Genomic DNA, 24,500 nt, shown 5'->3' on the forward strand with positions numbered 1-24,500 from the left:
AAAAAACTTTTACCCATAATCAAGGCATGTTTTTTCAAAATAAGTTAAATCGTTCTCGGAATCTTAGGTTTTGTTTGTGTTAAGTTGTGCAAGAAATTTCATAAGATATACATGGAGTTTGTAACTCTGCAAGGTGCTAGTGTTGATGGTAACTTGGAGGGTCAATGAAGAATGGAGAAGGCGTATAAGATATCTGAAACATTAGCATTGAGGCGGTGTTACAGCAGCTTGTGGAGTTTGATTTGGCGTGATGAAGTTAGTTCAATACTGACAACAGCTAGAAGAAGACAAACTGTCTCGCAGCATATTCATTTGGTGACAAGTTAAATTGAGGAAGATAAAATCTAATATATAAGTTATGTGCGTTGAGAAACTTAAGCCAGACTTATTCATAGAATAATCATAGATCGGGTTTAGTTAATCAATTGGTGAGTTAAGTTGATTAAGAAATTGACTTAGACGGATCAATCAACAAATTAAATGTTTGTCTCTATTAACATAAACAAATTTAAAATGTCATATTTGGAAATTAATTTGAGATAATTTTTTTTTTCAAATTAAAATTTATGTGTGTGTATATATATATTAAAAAAAAATTCAGCGAAACATTTTAAAAAATAAAATAAAAGAAAAATAACGGCCGAAAAAATAAATTCTTTAAGCTATAATTACCCGGAGGCCCGAGGGTATTAGTGGAAAATTATTTACTTCACTCTCTCATGGTTACGAGTCCGACAGATCCTCATCGCTATGAGTCCGACAATCCCTTTCTCCTCCTCACCGGAAACCCACGTTAGGGCTTTTGTACCCTCTCCGACTGCGAATCCGCTCCCGTCCATTCTTTCTTCCCAGTGATGCACCATTTGTTGGGGCTAAATCTCTGTAAGTTACTCTCTTGGAATCACTAGGGGGGGGAATTTGTTTTTTTTAGTGTTTTCTTGACTTGTAAGATTCGGTTGCTGTTCATAGAAACTCGATGAATCATCATCTGCATAAAAGTTTTTATCGGGTTTTTTTAGTTTGTCTACCTGTGCTTCTTCCGGTTGTTTCCTCTGGGCTTTTTAAAGATTCTCTCGTTGTAAAGATCGTTTTTTTTCGCTTTAGGTGGTGAATTTGGGCGATTCGCCCCCTGCTCTTCGTGATTTAAAGTTCTGAACAACCGCAAAGGTCAGGAACCACTACTTCAGGGTCGGAGTTGGTACTTCGAGAAACACAAGGGCTTTGATTTTTTTTTTTTTTAATCACATATTTTTGTAGATTGTTCTTGATAGAACATGCAGGTACGGTGCGCTTGCAGTGATTTTTGGTTTTAATTGGTTGTAAGTTGAGAGTAGGGGTTTTTAAGTTGTAGCTAAGATAGGGGCGCTTTGTTGTGTGGCCGCTAGGCCACACGGTTCTCGGGCTACAAGTAGAGAGTGGTCGGTGGGATGCAATGAACCATTTTGGCCAACAAGCTCAAGTTTCTCGCCGCCCTTGTCAACAAGATGGGACTATCGATTTCGTGCAGAGGGGTTTTCTTTTGGCTCACAAGGTGATGATAGAGTTGTGCACTGTGGATCTTCCATTTCGTTGAATGACAAAAGTTCCAGGAGTTGGGAAAGGAATGAGTCATTTGCTAATCATCAGTTCTCTGTCTCTGACGGTGCTCTTTCATGCACCAGTAGCCCTTCTGATAGCTTCCAAAACTATCATTTGAGACCCCCAGTTACACAAGGAGCCAGCATTGAGGAATACATCAGAGGTAAGCTGAAACTTGGATTCCTCTTTCATTTATATTGGAAATCGATGATTTTATGAATAAATTTCTTTAGACTTCACAAAGGTCAACTCTGACTGTGTGGAAGTCTGTATGGTTATTTTCATAGAGTTCAAATTTGCAGCTTATATACTTGGTTTGCATGTTGATTAACAATATTTGTGCAAATGGAACAATATTGTATTCTTTGGGACATTATGAATTATGCAGAGAGTTCAATCATTCCCATTTTAAAGATAAATTCTTGGCTAAAAGTTGAAAAGAACAAATAGTCAAGCTTGGATTTGATGGGTGTCTCTTTGAATTTGCTCATTATTCTACTTGTAAAAATTTGGTTCTTATCTATCACATGCACTTGATTAGACAGCATATTGGCAATTGGCATTTTATAGGAAACTCAATGGAAGATGTTATCGTTTAGCTATTCTAGTTTGTCTACCCACTTAGGATAATCTATATACTGATATCAAAACATGCATTTTTATATTTTTAATTGCACATTGGGACTAACATGGATTTGATGGAATGGTGTCAGTTTCCTGGTTCTCTTTTTTTTTTCAATTTCAAAGGGGCCATCGTTTGACATTTTCTAAAAGGATTAAGTGTCGGATTTGGCCTTTCTCTTATTATCTGTTCTGTCATCAAGGAAATTTAAATTGTTTTGACCTTTTACTAGAGATTTCACATTTGAAACTCCATTTGTGCACGTCTTTTGGTTAGATGTAACCCTAGAATTACAAGGTATGGCTACATGACCACGAGTTTCACCATGTACTCTCAGTTAACGATTAAAGATGCATTTTGGCCTTTCTGTTATGTGTTGTCATCAGCGAAATTAATTTACCCTTTCACAGGCATTTTAAACTTCATCTGTGAGCATATTTTAGTTAAGAGGCAACTCTAGAATTGCAAGATATGGTGCATGACCAGGAGCTTCACTATGTACTTTGGTTGGGAATGTTCCTGAGTTGACAATTACATTGACTTATTTTATTTTAGAATTTAATGCCTCAATGAGCATATCTTTACACTGTTTGATTACAATTTAACTCAAATGTGGGTAATGAATTCTCAAGCAAAAGTTGTTTCATTGATATAACAGATCCAGTATCTGGACCACTGGTCATCCCACGGTTTGTGGAGGTATCTCGATCGCACTTATGAATACAAAGAATATATTGCAACTAAGATTCTTATGTAATGATCTGGATTGACTTACCTTTGATCTACAGGGAAAACTGGGGCTTCCATCCTTTAATGGTTCCTTTTCCTCGCGTTCAGATGGCAGTGAATATGATGCTATATCAAAATCTCATGGTTCTGCTGGTTGCAGCTTCTCAAGTCATCGCTTTTTCATGCCAAAGGCCATTCATCCTCTATCAGTTCCAGACCACATTGCTGGAGGTGAAGAACGAAACAGTAATGTTTTCTCGACAATCTCTGGAAACAGTCTACATACTGATCATAGATTTATCAGACCACTGGCTGAACTTCATTCTTTTGGTTTATCAGAGACCAGTGGCGTCCTCCAGAAGGAGCCAGTGCATTGGGATAACTCTGGCAATGTTGACTTCATGGACATCTGTGAACTATTGGAACCCAAATCTAGTCCTCATAATTCTTTGCACGAGTTATCCAAATGCGGACTATGTGAGAGGTGGTTGTCGCAGAGATCACCATGGTCCTCCCGCCGGATTGTTTGCAGCGGAGATTTGCCAACTGCAAGTGTTCTGTCATGCTGGCACGTGTATCATTCTGAATGTTTAGAGCGAACCACCCCGAAGATATCCAAACATGATCCCCCGTGCCCACTTTGTTCAAAGTTGCATGAAAATATTTCTGATAACTGGGCTGGCTGTCGAATGAAAAATGGATTTCGAAGGTTGAAATCACCTGGGGAAGGGCCTTCTAGAATTTGGAGCTGCGCGCAAGCGGGTGATTGTGTGGAAGGCGCTTTACATGCGCCAAAACACGGTGGGATGGTTTTATTGAGTAAAAGCCATATCAAGAGGCAGCTATCTATGAAAGGAAATTTGACCAAGAAACAAAGCGAGGATCCGAAGAGAAATGGGATCCAAGTTGTTTCCCGCGGCAGAATATCAGAGGCACAAGGTGCCGTTGGGTGCTCATCATCATCATTGTCATAACTATCATTGTCATCATCATCCACACGTTCTAACTCAGGTTTATAAGATGCTGAAGCTAAGTTGTTTCGTTGAAGTGCTTAGAGTCATAATTACTGCAAAAGCTCTCTGTTCAGTGACGGCTATGTAGTTTTGCTCTTAAATTTGCATTCTCGAGATCTTGGTGCAGGTGAGCTTGTCTAGCGGGTGTGTGTGCTCACCTGAATTGTATTTCTGTTATCTGCATAAAGAGCAAGTTAAGTTAATGGATTAGCCACGGGCCGTTTATTTGTATGCATATCACTTGTAGACCATGTTAAGTGTTTTGACCATTTCTACGTTGTCTGTAAGGGTTGTAAACAAGTAAGTTTGGTGGCGGTTAAACTTATTTGATAAGATAAACTCAATCGAGTCTAAATTGAATTAAATCGTTAAAATGAAAGATTGCTAAGTTTGATTTGATTTGATTTTTACAAGTTTAAGTTTGGTTTAAGTTGATTTATTTATATGTTAATAAACTGAAATGTTATTGACTTCTCAGTTTAAGTTTGTGTGTAATAAGTTTGTTTAATAAATTTGATAATATAAGTTTGTATATTCATTTTCAAAGTTATTATTTATTCATTTATCTTATTAATGAACATATTTCACAATCATCCTTGATTATGAATATTAATAAATTGAATATATGTGTTTAAACTCGTATCGTTGTTCATTTTTATTTATTTAATTAATTTTATATGAATGAACATAAATAAATACATCAAACATGATCGATTGGTTTATTTATACACGGGGACTGGACCATATTGTTTTAGTAATAGTAACATATATAAATAGAAAAAAATAATCATGATCGTCTCCCATCAAAAGGAAGTTACCGATTATTTTATTTCGAGAAGACCTCTTTCTAATGTTTTTATTATTCTATAAATGATAATCTCTATTTTGTAGGGGCCAAATTGATTAATAAATGAGCAATTAATTAACTGGAGATTTAAAAAAAACGAATTTGGAAAATCTTCGGAATTGGAAGCTACCGCGGCGACGAGATGGAGAATCGATGCTTCCCATCGCTTCTCCTGCTATTCTACCTCTCCTTCTCCATCGTCGATCCAGCCTCCGCCTTCCTTGATCCTGCTCTCGGAACCACTCGCGTCGTCTTCCAGGTTCCGTTTTCCTTCCTCGCTTGCAATTTTTCATGTTGTTAGGGACAGTGGGCAGATCTTGATCTTAACCACAATCTTCTTTTTCTTCACTCAGTATACTTAGATTATATTGTCTCTTTGTGTTGGAATAGTCGACTTTACTAGGTTAGCTAGTGGTTTCGTCCATGCATTTGCAAGTTCTCGCCGATGACATTGATGGAATTTCCTTGATTTATGCCATCAAATCAAATAATGAACTTTTCCTTTTGTTCAATTCCTTAATGGTCATTGTGATAAAAGATGAATACGTTCGTCCCAGTGCCCCGGTCAATCCGTCCCAAGGTCAACACGGAGGAGGTAAATCAATGACGGCTACTAGCCTTTGGAATAGTGACTAGCTCATAAGGGAGGTATTTACCTCGACTTTGTCGAGATTCGAACCTCATACCTCATTGTGGCAACACCTCATGCGCTAGTCACTAGACCCATCCGAAAGGATCAATTCCTTATTGTTCATGATCTTATATAGCTTTGCCTCAGATTGTTTCGAGTACAAAGCGTTCAAGATATTCAACAAGAGGCCGATACAGACTATTCTGATAGATACACGCGTATGGAAAATATTACCACTGTTTGAATCGTTTTGCCCTGACATCCATTCCTAAATTAATGAATGTTACGCTAGTCTTTCTTTATGGATAATTAGAATGATGTGGTGATGAGATAAGGGCAGTAGAAGGGAGGGCATTGGGGTCATTTCAAATTTCTAGGGCTTCGATTTTAAAAGGGGGCACTGTGCATGGGAGGAAGGGGAGGTTTTTTCTCCGCCGCTTGTCAAGGAGGACTCTCCTCCTTTTGACGCCCTGCGCCGGCCACAATGAAGCCGCCGACGCTTCCTTCCCCTTCTCCTCTGCCCTCTTCCCTTTAACCTCGTCGCTCCAGTGTCGCCACAAGGAAGGGGAGGGCGTCCTTTTGCCACCGCCAGCTCCGCAGACGGGAGATCTCCTCTCGGCAGAAGCCTCCAGCCGACACCTCTGCCATGCGTACCGATGCCATCCTCATGGGGACTCTAGCCGTCACTCCCCCTCTTCTCGCCGACGCATACCTCCGCTGCCCTGCCGCCTCCGGCCCTCTGGATGCCCCCGATGCTTCCTCCAGCATGCGTCGTCGCCGCCTTCGCCGGTTGCCGCCGCCTCCACTCGCCGCAGCCGCCCCTACACACTGCGACCAGCGGGCTTCGCCGTCGGCAAGCGCCATCGCCGCCAGGGTTCGCTGATGCCCCCTCCAGCGAGTGCTGCCGCCCCCAGTGGGCGTCGCCTCTGCCTCTTGCAGCCATTGTCGTTGCCTCCGGTAGTGGGCAGCTGCCTCCGGTAGCGGTCAACCCCCACCAGCGGCTGACGCCGCTTGTACTATTTGTCTACGCCGGTCGTCGAGCCTGGAGGGTGTTTGGACGGTGAGCCGATGCAGTTCTGTCCGTCGGGCCGTTGTGCTCCGTTATTTGCACCATTATTATATTTGTGCGTTACTAGTGTTATCTGGCCTACGTGCCGTGTACTGGCCTGCGAGACGCTGTCGTATCCGGCCTACGTGCCGTCTTCTTGGATCCTTGTTGCACTGGATTCCCTGTCGCCGCTTTCAGGTCCGGCTCCTCGGTGGACTCACACTCATCCACTCGTCCATGCCGTGGCGACTTGATCAGTACCGCGGTCAGCTCACCGATCCATCAGAGGGCGCCTCCCCGGGGCCAGGGTACGTCATTATACCTATCTTGCATTTATTTCACTATTCTATTATTGTTTGGTTGCTTACATATTCGTGTGATCCGCCTCGAACATCGAGGTACCAGGGACCGGGGTAACTCGGTCGCTGGATACAGAAACGGTTGACCAGAGGAGGACTTCTGATGACATGGTCAACACAGAAGATAGCTCACTGTCCAGGTCATGGGGACGCGGTCAACCTTCTAGACACGATACACCAGCAGGTTCGTCTTTTCAGCCTCCCGGCAGGATCAATTTGGCGCCGTCTGTGGGAACGCACCTGGTCGGGAATGTGAAGATGGACGACACTGGAAAATTCTACCATCCTCATGACCTCGGTTAGTTTTTGCGTTATCTTTCCTCTTTCAGCTATATGATCTGCCCTAGTTCCTCGATCGAGGACCCCTCCACCGATCGGCCGGGTGTATATTAGCCGAGTCCCGAGCTCGTTGACGAAGACCCCGTGCTGATCGGCCGAGTGTATATTATCTGAGCCCCGAGCTCGTTGACGAAGACCCCGCACTGATCGACCGGGTGTATATTATCCGAGCCCCGAGCTCGTTGACAAAGACCCCGCGTCGATCGGCCAGGTGTATATTATCCGAGCCCCCGAGCTCGTTGACGAAGACCCCACATCGATCGGCCTGGTGTATATTAGCCGAGCCTCGAGCTTGTTGACGAAGACCCCGCGCCGATCGGCCGGGTGTATATTAGCCGAGCCCCGAGCTCGTTGACGAAGACCCCGCGTCGATCGGCCGGGTGTATATTAGCCGAGCCCCGAGCTCGTTGACGAAGACCCCGCGCCGATCGGCCGGGTGTATATTATCCGAGCCCCGAGCTCGTTGACGAAGACCTCGCGCCGATCGGCGGGTGTATATTATCCGAACCCTGAGCTCGTTGACGAAGACCTCGCGCCGATCGGCCGGGTGTATATTATCCGAGTCCCGAGCTCTGTTAGGGACTCCTGCGCCGATTGGCCGGGTTTGAGTTATATTAGAAGATCGTCAAGCGGCGACGTTAAACTCTAGAGTCGAACCGACGACTATAAACCCCCCGACCTGAAGACCGTCGAGTGGCGACGTTAAACTCTAGAGTCGAACCGGCGACTATAAACCCCCCGGCCTGAAGACCGTCGAGTGACGATGTTAAACTCTAGAGTCGAACCGGCGACTATAAACCCCCCGGCCTGAAGACGGTCGAGCGGCGACGTTAAACTCTAGAGTCGAACTGGCGACTATAAATCCCCCGACCTGAAAACCGTCGAGCGGCGACGTTAAACCCCCGTCTTCACGGACTAGTTCATCGGATATTCTTTCTCCCCCGTTCGGGATCGAGCGGTCTCCACTGGTCTCGAACCAGCTTCAGTTATTTCATCTCCCCCGTTTGGGGTCGAGCAGTCGTCACTATCAGATATTACATCTCCCCCGTTCGAGGTTGAGTGATTATCATTGGTCTCGGACCAGCTTATCAAAGCATCTATCTCCCTTGTTCAGGGTCGAGCAGTCTTCACTGGTCGTGGATGAGCACATCATATCTTCTATCTCTCTCGTTCGGGATAGAGCAGCCTTCACGAGCATCTATCTCCCCCGTTCAGAGTCGAGTAGTTCTCACAAGCACTTAACTCCTCCGTTCGGGGTCGAGCCATCTTTAATGATCACGGACAAGAGTGTCAACTGGTTTTGGACCAGGATATCTCACGTGCTCTAGGCCCGCTCTGCTAAAGACTTTCGCTTCCATGCGCCTTCGATTCACGGGCTACACCCCAGTTCAGTCCACGTGCGATGTGCTCATCCGGCTCACGACTTTCGCTTCCATGCGCCTTCGATTCACGGGCTACACCCCAGTTCAGTCCACGTGCGATGTGCTCGTCCGACTCACGACTTTCGCTTTCATGCGCCTTCAATTCACGGGCTACGCTCCAGTTCAGTTTACGTGCGATGCGCCGGTTCGGCTCATGACTTCCGTCTCTGCGCATTCGATTTCACGAGCTATGGTCCCATTCGGTTTTCGAGCTCCACTCCTGCCTAGCGTTGTTTCACCTCTTGCTCGGTATTTTTCCCGGTGTGCACTTGGCGTTTGCCCGATAGTTTGCCTGGCAGCAGCTCGGCCCTATCTTTCATCGCTCAGTCGACGCTTTGGTCTCTTAGTCGCATTTTACGACAATGCGATCGTCATTTTATGATCACCCGGTCGACATTCTCTAGGCCGCTCATTCAGCACTCTCATATTCATCCGACCGGTATCGCTTAGTCGCCCATTCGACCACACACTTGAACTACTTGGTCGAACGCTCGACATTCGCTAGATGGTTCTGTTAGCGTTTTACAATCCTTTGGTTGACATTTTCTCAGTCGCCCATTCGGCATCGCCTGCTCATTCTCTCGGCCTGCTTGTTATCCCACGGGCCGCTCGATCTACTATCATTTTACTTGTCACTCATTCGACATTATTTTCGTCGTGCACCCGGTATAGTATAGTCATCGCTCACAAAGATGTTTTCGTTGCTCCTTCGACATTTGCACGGTATCTCGCTTGGTATCTGTCCGATTATCGACTTAGTACTATTTCTCGTAGTCTGCTCGACATCACCTGTTCGCCCGGTCTACTCGGCACCTCGCTGGTCGCTCGGTCTACTATCATTTTACTTGTCACTCATTCAACATTATTTTCATCGTGCACCCAGTATAGTCATCGCTCACAAAGATGTTTTCGTTGCTCCTTCGACATTTGCACGGTATCTCGCTCGGCATCTGGCCAATTATCGACTTAGTACTATTTCTCGTAGTCCGCTTGGCATCACCTGTTCGCCCGGTCTACTCGGCACCTCGCTGGTCGCTCGGTCGACAATCGTTTTACTTGTCGCTTACTTGACATTCTCGCAGTCCGCTCGGCATTGTCTCCATTCCTCATGAGGCACTATACAGCGATTGCTCGTGTAACATTGTACGAGGAATTCAGGGATTGGATTTGGAAATCGAGAGTGATTCGGTTTTGGTAATAGACTGTCCAGTCAGTCGGACTAACGCCTCCTTCGACTAGACTTGAAGGAGAGACTTGTGATGTGGTGATGAGATAAGGGCAGTAGAAGGGAGGGCATTGGGGTCATTTCAAGTTTCTAGGGCTTCGGTTTTAAAAGGGGGCACTGTGCACGGGAGGAAGGGGAGGTTTTTTCTCCGCCGCCTGCCAAGGAGGACTCTCCTCCTTTTGACGCCCTGCGCCGGCGACGACGAAGCCGCCGACACTTCCTTCCCCTTCTCCTCTGCCCTCTTCCCTTTAACCTCGTCACTCCAGTGTCATCACAAGGAAGGGGATCCTTTTGCCGCCGCTAGCTCCGCAGACGGGAGATCTCCTCCCGGCAGAAGCCTCCAGCCGACACCTCTGCCATGCGTACCGATGCCATCCTCACGGGGACTCCAGCCATCACTCCCCCTCTTATCGCCGACGCATACCTCCACTGCCCTACCGCCTCTGACCCTTTGGACGCCCCCGATGCTTCCTCCAGCATGCGTCGTCGCTGCCTTTGCCGGTTGCCGCCGCCTCCACGCGCCGCAGCCGCCCCTACACACTGCGACCAGCGGGCTTCGCTGTCGGCAAGCGCCATCGCCCCCAGGGTTCGCTGATGCCCCCTCTAGCGAGTGCTGCCGCCGCCCCCAGTGGGCGTCGCCTCCGCCTCTTGCAGCCACTGTCGTTGCCTCCGGTAGTGGGCAACTGCCTCCGACAGCGGCCAGCCCCCTCCAGCGGCCGACGCCGCTCGTACTGTTTGTCTTCGCCGGTTGTCGAGCCTGGAGGGTGTTTGGCCGGTGAGCCGATGCAGATCCATCCGTCGGGCCGTTGTGCTCCGTTATTTGCACCGTTATTATATTTGTGCGTTACTAGTGTTATCTGGCCTGCGAGCCGCTGTCGTATCTAGCCTGCGTGCTGTCTTCTTGGATCCTTGCTGCACTGGATTCCCTGTCGCCGCTTTCAGGTCCGGCTCCTCGGTGGACTCACACTCATCCACTTGTCCATGCCGTGGCGACTTGATCAGTACCGCGGTCAACTCACCGATCCATCCGAGGTCCCCCCCGGGGCCAGGGTACGTCATTGTACCTATCTTGTATTTATTTCACTATTCTATTATTGTCTGGTTGCTTACATATTCGTGGGACCCGCCTCGTGCATCGAGGTATCATGTGTTAGTTAGAACCCTAGAGCCAATCATATGATGATTATTGTATGGACTCGATGTATCATATTCATATATGTTTATCAAGACATTTCTTTTATGGTTATTATACTTACTTGTATTGGTGTCAAATAACTAAGTATAATAGCGTCCTTGAGTAGAAGGTTCTTATCTATATCAATCGATTGGTTAAATCGATAGTGAGATGATATAGAGAACACTACTCTTAATCATTCCAAGTCGAGTATTAACATTCAGGGACAATGTTAATGCGATGAGACTAGCATATAGGTCAACTCGATGACTTGATCTCACAAGTCATAGATATAGAGATATCAAGTTGACACATGTGTATGCATTGGAGAATGTATACTGAATGACCCGCCATGAGAAAGTATCATGGATCGTTATATGAGTGTCATATACTTTCTTATGTGACTATTAGTATGACTATTAGTCCTTGGACCTGAAGTCACCATGGTTCCCTACATAAGGAGTTGCATACTTTGGCTTCGCCAAACGTCACCCGTAATTGGGTGGACCATAAAGGCGATTACTGGGTATGTAACAAATTATGCGGAGGGATGTGAGTGATGTAGATGAGATCTATCCCTCTTATATGACGGGAGTGACATCATTATTCTTGATAGAGTGAGACCACTAAGTGCATGACCATGTCCAAATGAGTCAATATGAGATATTGAGCTCATTTGATTAGAGTGATTATACTTGGAGTTTAAGATTTAGATTGATTAGAGGATGACACGGACTATGCATCACATTGATCAATCTAGATGTCAAGGATAGAAGGACATTGTCACATATTGTGAGAGTCACAATTAGTAGTTACAAAGGTGATGTTGTATCTCAACATTCTTGTAACTTGGGTAGTAATGATATGTTGCTAGATACCGCTCATTACTTATGCTTCTAAATAGGTTTAGGATTATTGCCAACGTTACAAGAACCTATAGGGTCATACACAAAGGGCAATTAGATGGAGATTAGGTTCATTTGATGAACCAAGAGGATTAGGTTCATGTGATGAACCAAGTTGGATTAAAAGTAATCCAAATTCAACTAATTGAGTTAGACTTAATTTGATTCATGTGTTAAATGAGTCTAATTTAGACTTGGACTTATTGAGTCAATTTAATTCAATGAATAGAGATTCATTAAATCAAATTGACTTGAACCAATGATTAGATTTGATCAACCATGGGAGATAAGAGGTCAAGTTTGACTTGACTTGAGAGGGAAGATGAAAGATCAAGTTTGACTTGACCAATGCCACATCATTTGTGTGTTGGCATAAGGTGGGCCAATGATGATGTTCCACATCATCAAGGTTGGCTTATGTGTGTGCCACCTCATGAGGGAGACCAAGAGCCATGACTCTTCGTATCCCATGGAGGTTTATAACCTCTCCATGAAGTGGCCGACCACTTGATTGCAAGTGAATGCAATTGTGTGCTCATTCACTCCTTCTTCCTCATCTCTTCCTCTCTTCTCTCCCTCTCTTCCTCCATTGCCGTGACCTTCTCAGGGTGCTAGCACACTCTTAGTTGTGTTTTTCTCCACCTATTGTTCGTGTGGATACACATAGAGGAGTGCACGTTTGACACTCTTGAGATCCGGCAACTTTGGACGAGCGGGATAAGCGAAGGACTTTGCATCAAAGGTATAAAATCTCTACCATGTAGATCTAGAATAGAAACAAGTACATGAATTTATTTTAATCTTCGCACGGATCCGGTGGCAAGACTTTGGGGTTTCCGCAACGCAAAAGTGATTTTTGCGGCTCGAAAGTTCCAACAGTGGTATCAGAGCCACGTGAGAAGCGTGTACTTGTTTTATTTTAATTTTTATGAAAAATTGTAGATATGTAAGTTTCTGTGATTTTATTATTTTTATGGATTTTCTGGGTATTTTTCTCGTAAAGACGAAGCAATAAGTGTTTGGACACTTGTAGGCTTCGACTACTGAGAAACACCTTTCGAAACGGCAAAGTCTCATCCAAAATATTTTGGGACAGCGGCTTAAGGCGCTGTTAGATCGTTGTGGGACACTCATGAGACTCATTTCACGAGAAGGGGTGCTGCCCCTAACCCCATAAGGGGCATTGTCCCGCGATCGCGCCCGAAAATCGCTAAACGGGACCGCCGGGAAGTTGTAACTCATAAAATTATAAAAATAGTAATAAAATTATAGAAATTTATGGAAATTACATAATTTAGAATTATGTATAATTTTGTTGTAACGCCCCACCCTCCTCACTACTAGTCTGTGAGGGCGGAGCGCTACTGGACTACTAACTTATCTTAACTAACATTGAACACATGTGAATATCAATACATAAACTCTCTAAACATGCAATTAACTAGCAGCGGAAAACATGAATAACTTATCCCTACATTCTACTCCAGCATATATACACAACTAAAACTATACATCAATCTAAACAAGCTGAAATATATGTATTAATCTAAACATGCATGCAACCATTATACAACTCAGATGATTTAAATGAAAGAATTCTAAGTACATAAAGTCATCTTATGAATTAAATTATCTACATGAATAAACAATCCTAATAGTCTAAATACAAAATATCTTAATAAAATCTTAAGCTAAATCCCAAGGCTTCTATAGTCCAGGCATCACACATCCATCCGCACCTCCTTGTCGCCTTCCTTTGCTATAACTTTTCCTTTCCTTTATCTGCAGTAAGAGGAAATGCAACTATAAGCAAAATTGCTTAGTAAGCGCTATCTAGCTCACAAAACTCAAATATGCATGTGAATAAAATAAATCTAAAACTGAATGCTTTAAAGGAAATACTACACATACTCATCTAATAGCAAAAGAAACAAGACATGCTGAAATGCTAAACATGTAAAGCTTATTTCACTTGTTCAAAACTTATACTTTTATACTTCAGAATAATAAGTTTAACTGAACTGATACATAAGCTGAGCTAAATTGATGCTAGGCTAATGCTGAATCTGAACTGTATTCACGTAACTGATTTGTGAAGTTTTGAAAACTATTTTCATAATAGATAAAAATAATAATCAATCTGCTGATGGGCCTGGCAACTGTACTTGCTATGCGCGCATCCCTAACTAGACCCGAGGTAGCTAGTCCCGAATCTAGTAGGGTTTACTAGGTTATCTAAACCTAGGGACGACTATGGGAGCCCAACCCAAGGACAACTAAGAGTCCAGCACAGTGTCACTGATAAAAGTAAAATACTGATTCATAAGCTGATTTATCTTAATTACTTATTCTTTAAATGCCTTGGCATTTTAACGAGCACCTTGTGTGCCAAAATCCCTAAAGTCTTGACTTTGGGATCTACTTAAGGCCTTGACATTTTTCTTTCTTTTCTTTATCTTTCTTATACTTGTTAATACTTTTAATAAAAGAATGCTTCTTTAAAACTGAAATGTTTAAACAAATTCTAACTTTGAAATGCATAAACAAAAATCTGCATACTATGCTAATCAAAATTCTGCATACTATACTAATCAAGATTCTACATTCTATGCTACACTATTTCTGCATACTATGCAAACATAAATTCTGCACTATAATACTTAACCAAACTGCACTATGAGTTCCACCAAAAATCTGCACTACAAGTTCCACCAAAAATCTGCACTATAAACTTAATTAAAATCTGCACTATAAGCTTAATTAAAATCTGCACTATAAGCTTACATAAAAATCTGCACTATAAGCTTAATTAAAATCTGCACTATAGGCTTAATTAAAATCTGCACTATAAATTCCACCAAAAATCTGCACTACAAGTTCCACCAAAAATCTGCTCTATAAACTTAATCAAAATATGCACTATAAGCTTACATAAAAATCTGCACTATAATCTTAATTAAAATCTGCACTACAAACTTAATTAAAATCTGCACTATAAGCTTACATAAAAATCTGCATTATAAGCTTAATTAAAATCTGCACTATAAGCTTAATTAAAATCTGCACTATAAGCCTACATAAAAATCTGCACTATAAGCTTAATTAAAATCTGCACTATATGCTTAATTAAAAATCTGCACTATAAGCTCACATAAGAACCCGAATTTCTAATTACAAGAGAAAAACAAATCTTGGATCTACTCTAAATTCCCAAGCAACCACAATCCTTTACAGTATATTCCGAAAACTAAAAGAAACACTAAATCAAAGCTCGAAACTACCCTTACCGCAGGTGAGTAGCACTTACCTTGGTTTCTTGGTCTTACAATCCGAATTAGGCTTCTAGGGTTTTCGGAGAGCTTGAGATTTTGGCTCTTCTTCGTGCCCACGGCTTCTCTTTGACGAGAGGATCTTAAGGAGGTGAAGAACTCTCGGGATTTGCCCTTCGACGGCCGCCGGAGAGAAGCCTAGCTCCGGCTTGTTTCCGCCCGAGAAATCGCCGTCGCCACGCGCAGAAGAAAGGAGAGGAGAAAGGTTTCTAGGTCACGGGAAATAAAACCCTCTCCTAACTTATCCCTTTTATAATCTCCAATAATCTGTTAACTTCTTAAATAAATTTTGCTACCTTTTCTAAATAGAACCGCCCGCATGGGCACTTGGTCAGCCGGATTTGCTTAAGGTTCGGTTCGGGTCGGAGGTCGCGGGTTCGAATCTCGGCCGCAACCTTTTTATTCCAATTTATTTTCTGTTTATTAACTACCACTTAAATAATTTTCACTACTCTTTTAATCAGCAACGCCCGCTTGAACACTTGGCGTTGTCGCGGGTTCGATTCCTCATCCGAACCTTTTATTCCCATTTATTTCCTATTTCCTAACTACTGCTTAAATAAATTTTGTTCTCCTTCTAATCAGCAACGCCCGCTTGGGCACTTGGTCAGCTGGATTCGCTTAAGAGTTGGCTCGGCCGGAGGTCTCTGGTTCGAATCTCGGCTTGGATATTATTTTTGTCGAAACTTCTTTCGTTTAGTAAAAATACCAAATGGACTCTAAAAATTACATAAAAATACTCTAAAATTTTTTAAAAATCTCTAGAATATTTCTAAAGCATTTCTAAATATTTTTAAATGCTATTAGGACTTGGAATGAGAAAATTTGGGTCGTTACATTTGTGATGGTCATGGCCCAAAGAACCCAATTTGATTGGAAATATATGTTGTAATTCATAATATGGCATGCGTTCCATTTTTTGTGTGATTGTGCGTGTTGTATTTGATACGCGACCTGCGCATCGTGCCTTTCTAATTTAATTCTTGTTGTAAATAGATTTTAGATTCGAATGTAACTCGAGTTTCAAATTTGTAATGTACAAAAATGAAGCGGTGGAAGGTCCACTCGAGATGGAGTTACGAGGAGGGTGCGAGCAACACATGGCGGTCAAAGGGAGGAGCTTGAAGAAGCTGTTGACCCTAGGTTGACCGTCCGATCTTCTCATTAGCTTGAGAAGATCGTAGTAGGGCCATGACCTAATAAAAAATTTAATTAATTGCTTACCATGTATGGATATAAACCTTATCGTAGTGAGATGATGGCCATGTATGGAATTGCTGATCATCTACAATGTCTAAGTATAGTAGTGGGTCCTGAAATGAAAAATAGAATAGTCAATAGTAGGTATCTCTACGCTGGCTATGTAGCTCATTTGTCAGTAATTCTAAGGAATTTTTTCCTTTGTTCTTGTTTTCTTATTGCATTTGGAGCTATATGCTTATATGCAAGTTATTGAATTCATTATGATGGCTCGTTCTTGTTTTTTCTTTTATGATTAAAAGATGGCTCTATAATAGTCAAATGGATCCATATCGAAATAGAGGGGATTCATGTTAGTTGAGTTTGGCAGGGTCATATGAACTATGAAGTATGACATAAGTATATATCAGGTAACACAGCATATATATTCGGGAGAGGAGAGTGATAGCAAGAAATCAACTTCAAGATGCTTATTTACTTTTCTATGGGTATAACAAAATGTAATACCAACTAAAAAGATGATAATTTGTGCATCGAGGAAGAATCGATTGTTACTTCAAAGGTTTCAAGTATGGAAAAACATAGTTTTGTAGTTTTTCCCACCATTCAAATCATGTGGAATCGGAAAGGAGCTGCAGTTCTTGCATCAGAAAGGTACACCACCTCTTCTTCACTGGATCTTGTACCAGGGAGGTCCATTGCCTTCTCTACTAGGGTACTAGATGATCGGAGTAGAGTCGAGCCACAACCGGCAGGGCGATCCTCTCCCATCTCCGACTACATGAGTGCAAGAAATGCTGTTTCAGTGCCGCCGAAACAGTTCAACCTCGTCGTTACTTCTTCTTGCACTCGAGGGCTGCCTCGATCACTACTAGTTCCGAGTGGGGAACTCCTTTATCCACGCTGCTGCAACGGAAGCCTTTAACCAAGTGACCGTGGAGTAAAATTAAAGTAAGTTGTGATGGTTATGAAGTGATTAAGATTATGTTAATTGGTTTGGAATGTGTGCAGTGCTGGATCAACTATTGTAGCTCTAGTTTTAGTTCCGGCAGCAAGCACATCTTCGGATGTGGATCACCGACTGATCTTCCGGATTTGGGTGAGTTTGGTTTGATTTATGATGGCTAGTAGTTAGATCAAGGGATTAAATGATTAGATATGAGTGATCATTTGAATGAGTATGAAATTGGGTGAGTTTTGGAGATATGCATGTATAAATTTAATTCTAGTTGTGGAATGGTTAGGAGTTCTAATTATATTTAGATGTGATCTGTTGCTTGGGTGGATATGGATATGTATTCTATTGCGTTGGACATTTTGTAATCTGTTGTTGCTTGGATAATTAGTGATCAATATGATTGATTCATGATGTCTAGTTGATTTAAGACATGGATTAAATGATGTGTTAATTGAGGATTAATTGATACATGATTGATTATAGTAGTTGGATTGTTAATTTATATCATGATGGATAATGGAAGCATATTAACAAGAAAGGTTAACTAAATGAGTTGGATTAAATCATAAGGACTGAAAGAAGTGTTCGATTAGCACTACAACAAAAATATTAAAAGACAACGGTTAAAAACCGTTGTCGTAGGCTCTTTAAACCGTTGTAATTGGCAGTGTTGTTAAATGTGCAGTAAAAGACAACCGTTTAAAACTGTTGTCTTTGACCACATTAGACAACAGTCATGCAACGGATTTAAAGCGTTGTCTTTTTAATACCAAAGACAACAGTTCTGCAACATATAAAACCGTTGTAATTGCCATTTTTGCAATAATTTGGATCGCATGCAGATATGCTTTTAACAACAAATACATTACTGTTGTCTTTCTTCCAAATTTAGTTTAAAAACCATTGATCCTTTGCATATTTTTCACAACGGTTAAAAAATTGTTGTCTATATACATTCACAAAACCCGTATATACATTCACAAAAATCGTTGTCAACATAATTTTTTTACACACAAACCTGTACAACATATATATATACATTAGCAAAAACCGTTGTCAACATATATACATTAAGTTGTCTTTTATACATCTTGTCTCAACCAAAAACTGGTACAACATATATGTACATTCACTTAAGTTTATAAACTTCTACAATTACTACAAGCTATCCCAACATTACCACAAGTTCATGACCATCACAAAAGATGAGACCACAAAATTAAGTTTATTAGACCACAACCATGTAAATTAACTTGCCCTTTTCTGAATAGATCAAGTGATCAGGATGTGCATCAATCTTCGCGTATTGGTCCTTTTTCTACATATAGAATTTCATAGACTTAGCTTGCAAACCCAGCTTTATCCCTTTTCTGAAAATAAAATATAGTTAAAGCCATAGAAAAAAGTAGAAACATGCATGTATAAACTGATAAACATTGCAAACTGATAATTGAAACAGATAATCTAATAAACCACTACAAACTAAAGTGATAATTGAAACAAACAAGCCCCAAAAGTAGAAAACTTATCAACATGTATAAACAATTATAAACTTGCAGTTTTGCATCTTGAACCATGTACAGTCAAGCAAGTGAGTATGAAAAAGTTGATGAATATTATATAAATTTGACATTATATCTTGAACCATGTATTATGTGAAAGCAGCTAGAATAGCTAACAGCAGCAACAGAAAGATGAAATCATAGAGGATCGAAGTCATGTACCTTATGTCTCAACATTACAGCAGCAACACTCTAGTAAGATCTCAAAGCTTGAGGATGTGCAGTTTGCATAAAAACCACAAAAAATCTCAAAGCAGTATACGAAACTAGTTTCAACATTATTTCTATAAAAAAGCGAGAACAAACTAATCCATTAAACCATCTAAACTGTTAATCACTTTATGCAATCCAGAATATGATTTTCTAAACTGATAATCACTACCACCTAAATTGAAACTCTTTACTGAAACTCTTCACTGAGACAAGACTTGAAATGAGGGTGCAATTATACAAGTAGAATTTCATCCTTAAGAAATCACCTTGACTATATCTGCAGTTGGAGAAGGGAAGAGATGAAATCAGATTTGAAGATTGGTAATAGTACATAGCTTCACCAATGCAATAAGTGGCATATCTTGAGTTAGATATGATCATCATGTTAATTCTAGACAGAATGGATCTTATTCCTCCATCAAACTCGATGCAAATCTATATCTTTGATAATATTAACAATGAACACCAATAAGGAGAATCAAACAATTCGGGTTGGATCAAGCTAAGCTTAGACACACTATTCAGAGAACAGAAGCTTGACATAAATTGAACAAACTGTTAAAAGGTAGACATAAAGATTGTATGCTAAGCTAATGTAAAAATTAGTAGATTACAAGTATTCTTTCAGCGTACATGTTCATAGATCAATTTAAAGATATGCCTATGAGGCTCTAAATTATCTTTACTTGTAGATAGTCAGACACTAGCTTAATGTTTTAATTTGCTTTTATGCTAGAATAGACCAAATCAGCAGCAAACGACCCAACTGATTTACAAGTAAAATGACACAAATCAACTTAGTAATTAAGAAATCATGAAGCAAAAGATGAATAACTACAACAGCAAAAAAAAACCATATGTTTTAATTATTTGGTGTCAATTACTTGGAACATAGCTGCTATAGAGAAAAGGTGAAGAACTACTCTCACAATATATCAACCATAAGATAAATTTTGTTTAAGGTATTCAAAGGCAGTTCCATGTGCTAGGCAGTCACACATACCAAAAAAACATATCATTTTTTTTATAATAGACGTGCAGAGCAGTAAAATATCAGAAAATTTAAAATATAATGGTTAAAAATATATTGTTTTATTATATTGAGCTAATTTTGTTTCTCCTCTACTTAAGGTCTGATTGTCCAATCGCAAGTTATTCTAACTTTAAATAAATCCAAGAGAAATGATATTTAACATGTTCATTAAAAAAATAATAAGATATAAAAAAAATCAGAAATCTGTTATATTTTTATTTCTTTATATCAGAATGATTTGTTTCTGAAAAGATTATTAAGCAAGAACAAGACTTGAGCTTATTAATCTTCTGAAACTCTTTACTGAGGAGATCATATAGAGCAAAAGAAACTGTATATTTTGTAGATTGTTTGGGATTTCATGGACTTTAAAAACATTGTGATCTTTTTTCAGTTTGAAAAGAAGAAATATATAAAGAGAGAGAGAGAAGAAATACTTAAATGAGAATGAGTTTGCCTTGTATGCATTATAACTTTACATACCTAGTCATAAATACTGAAATGTATATTAGTCATTATATAACTTTACATACCTAGTCATAAATATAGTCTTGTATGCATTCTGCCCACTCGGAACGCACTTCATCAATTTCTTTTCTAGAGTACTGCGTTTTGATGAACTGTGAACAAAGACATAGATTAGATTAGTAAAAAACAATCAAAAGATGATAAGTGCAAAATGATAAACACATAAATATTTGAGAAGATTTAGAATTGAATGCCAAATATTACTATTGATCGAAGTGAATCCCTCTCGATAGTTTCCACTTCTTCAATAATATCTCTCATATATCTCATCACATAAAAGCCACACTGTTTCGAATCTGGTTGGCGAGGACCCTATGTTAAAAACAAATTGTAAATGTCTAATATACATGTTTAATTGTTTGTAATTTAATCATAAGTAGACATGCATACCTTTATTATTTCCCATGTAACTTGTTTTTTCCCTTTTTTTTCCTTGGTTGAATTAAACAATCTTATGCTCCTTTATACATCAATAAGAATGGACATATCAGAGTTTTACTGATTAACAAATCCTTAATAAAATTAAAATATGTACTCATATATCCACTACGTATTTCCAGTCCTCGTCACGAATGCGATGACTAAGCGAATCCAACAAATAAACTGTCTCCTTATATGGATCAATGACAGTGAGAATCCAATGATAACTATGCACAAATCACATAATTATTGCATGCATATTTCTCAAAAGAATAAATTAAAACTGATATTATAAGTCTGACTTACCCAACATTATGTGGCACCAAAACTAGTTGATTTCTTGATGCTTGACTCAGCTTATCTGCCAAAACACTAGCTCTTTCATTCAAGTGCTCGATTTTGTTATTTTTGTCCAGTCGAGTGACACATGCCATATATGGGATAATGTGTGGATTCACAAATATGATTGTATGGGCATTGCTATATATTTTCAACTTTTTATAAAGATGCCTACCATTTCAAAATGAAGAATGTTACAATGCTAAATTAATAAAGTTTATACAATTTATATGGTAAACAAATAGAATAAGAAGACTTACCACATGTAAATTACTATACAATTTGCAGTTATGGGATCCAAATGATAAAAAGGAATGATATCTTCAAGGTGCACAAGGATTTCATAATCATCGTCAAATAAACCATGCTCACAAATCATTGATATATTTGTTTCATCATTTAGAGCATGCTTACAATAACAATACAGTAGATGCAATGACCTTGGCACTCTTGATGAAATAATTGGATTATTTCTTTGGGCAACACTTCTATTCCTTTGAGGATTCTAAAAATTGCAAATGTACACATGTTAGGTGCAACACTAATCTTTGTTGGACAATTTAACTATAAATATAATATGACATTTACCTCAACTTGCATAACTACCAAGTTAGCCGGCCATCCCACATGTGTTCCTATAGCATCACCAATTGTATCACATTGATTTGGAATTGACAATGGCAAATGTGCTAATTCATCCACAGCTTTATCAATGGAGACACGCATACAATTAATGGGTAATAGAACACCATGAAGTAATTTACCAACCGCATTGACATGAACAATTGTACCATAGGCAACAATATTGCTCTTAGAACCCACTGTCAATGCAACCGGTTTACCCTAGAAGATAAGTAATCATGTTATAAATTGATGCAATTCATAGTTTCAATAATACTAAGTAATATAAGGACAACTAAATATATACCTGGAAGAAATCATCATTGTTCAAAATTTGCATGTCATCATCATCCAAAGTTTCAATATTTGGGACACACTTTTCAATTTTGATATTTTCGTCACTCATGGGATGCAACTTTACTAAGCAACTACCTTTTTCATCAGTATCTAAGTCGCATGCACCCTTTCTGAACATTGCTTCAAGTTTCTGTATGCGTTCATCTTGATTTGATATGCGTGAATTTTGTTCTAAGATGCGTGCATTTTGTTCTGAGATTAATATCTTTGCCTCCATCAACTCCTTTTGCTGAACGATAAACTGCTCATCGACAAGATGTTTCTTCACTTTGCTGCCAACATTAAAATAGAATGTTGGAGTGACATGACCTCCAACACCCCTCACACGCCCAGAATGCTCCTCAGATGAAAGTGCTTTTGAAAGGATATCTGTGTTTGCCTCTACTAATTGCAACTTACCCTCTCATTTTTGTTGCACATAATCATCTTGTCATGCAAAAGAAAACAAAATAATTACTGGTACAGAATAAATTACTGGTACATAACATCATTTTTGATGAAGAAACGAATTTGATGCAGATGCAGATTTTGATGAAACGATTTTGATGTAGATGCAGATTTTTATGAAACGATTTTGATGTAGATGCAGATTTTGATGTAGATGCAGATTATGATGCTATTCTGGGTGTGAAACGATTCTGTAATAAAAAGAATATTGTATCCAAACTATTGCTGAAAATAAGCAGATGCAGATTCATGTTTAAAGATCCAAATTTTATTATACAACAATTGTTTTTTTTCTGCAATGATGTAGTGTAAATAAATGTAACAATAAATTATTGTTGCGACAAGAAAACACAGAGGCATAATAGATTTAGTAGGAAAGACGCATAATGAGCTTGCTTACAATCTTTTCTATTGTCATTTTCAAATCATCGCCTTCAAATTGACCCTTCTTATTCATCCGTCCTTTCTTCCAAATAATCGCTCGATTAATCTCTTCATCATCACATAATTCATCTCCCTACAATCAAAATGTATAATATAAACAACTTTATAAATCACATTAATAGATTTAGTAGAAATAAAATATAGGCAGATTATAGATCATATTTACCGAATTAAGTAGAAATACTTACTATTTCTGCAGCAAAACGTGGATAACCTTTACGGGCAAGCCGATGTGGGTAAACATTCTGCTTTCTTCTCTTCTTTTGCTCATCACTTACTTTCTAGTTAATTGAACATTCCTCATATACCAGCTTTAAAACTAAAACAGTGGCTTGTGATCAACTTAATTGAAAATAGGAAATTAAAATTCTTACCTTGAAGTCGTCAGACATGCGACTGATTACAAATGCACTCCAATCATCTCGTGTAATACCATAACCACTTGGTGGTTCTTTCAACTCCTCCGGTTTAGCAAGCTTGCTAACAATAAAATTATGAGTGAGGAGAGCTTTATATTGTCACCACTTATTATTTGCCGAATTCAAACACCCCTTTTTCCAGCTAGGGTCAATATTGTAACTCAACTATAAAAAATATTAACCCCTCACATTAAATAGATCATAAACATACAAAAGGTAATTAAAATTGTCAAAACAAATTTAACTTACATTAACTGATTCCCATATTAAATCCTTAACACCACTTGGAACTTGCTTCCATGATTTGTAACTTATCCTAACCTTTTCCCGAGCGAGAATGCCAATATAACTTTGCATTTCAATAGCAAAGTCTCCTATTGGCTGTCCAAATTTATTGAATTTTATATCCTTTCTAATTCCGTGGACCCTTTGCCTAACCAGCTTATCCAAACGAGTGCGACCTCTTGAAGTTCTTGTTGTTTCGGTCTCTTGAGATTCCATTACTGTACCAAAATTTCCAGAATTTGTAGAATTGGCCATATTAACTTCTTTGGTGCTTACAGTATTTCCTTGTACCTGAATTCCATTTCTTGTACTCTTTTTTCCACAAGATGCCATAGTTTCTACAAAGCAATGAGATGATACAATTCTAGAATCTTGTAAAGTTCTCCAATGATGCAGTTCCTGCATTATGCATTGACAACTTGTTAGCCATTCATAAAATTACACTATGCAATTC

The 24,500-nt window shown here is 39.8% G+C and overlaps 1 protein-coding gene and 1 long non-coding RNA gene across 2 annotated transcripts; both read left to right on the plus strand.

The window, feature by feature from the left end:
• The first annotated feature begins 111 nt into the window (after positions 1-111).
• On the plus strand, positions 112-4,242 carry LOC122013585. Its single transcript, XM_042569842.1, has 4 exons — positions 112-148; positions 1,352-1,741; positions 2,859-2,899; positions 2,989-4,242. The coding sequence occupies exons 1-4, from the start codon at positions 112-114 to the stop codon at positions 3,901-3,903; spliced, it is 1,383 nt and encodes a 460-aa protein (XP_042425776.1). The 3' UTR covers positions 3,904-4,242.
• A 657-nt stretch (positions 4,243-4,899) lies between these two features.
• LOC122016724 lies at positions 4,900-23,156 on the plus strand. The gene is made up of 2 exons (XR_006121179.1): positions 4,900-5,048; positions 22,971-23,156. It is a non-coding gene; the product is annotated as an uncharacterized LOC122016724 (long non-coding RNA).
• Positions 23,157-24,500: the final 1,344 nt, after the last annotated feature.

The sequence above is a fragment of the Zingiber officinale genome, chromosome 8B (assembly GCF_018446385.1).
Source record: "Zingiber officinale cultivar Zhangliang chromosome 8B, Zo_v1.1, whole genome shotgun sequence".
Lineage (NCBI taxonomy): Eukaryota > Viridiplantae > Streptophyta > Magnoliopsida > Zingiberales > Zingiberaceae > Zingiber > Zingiber officinale.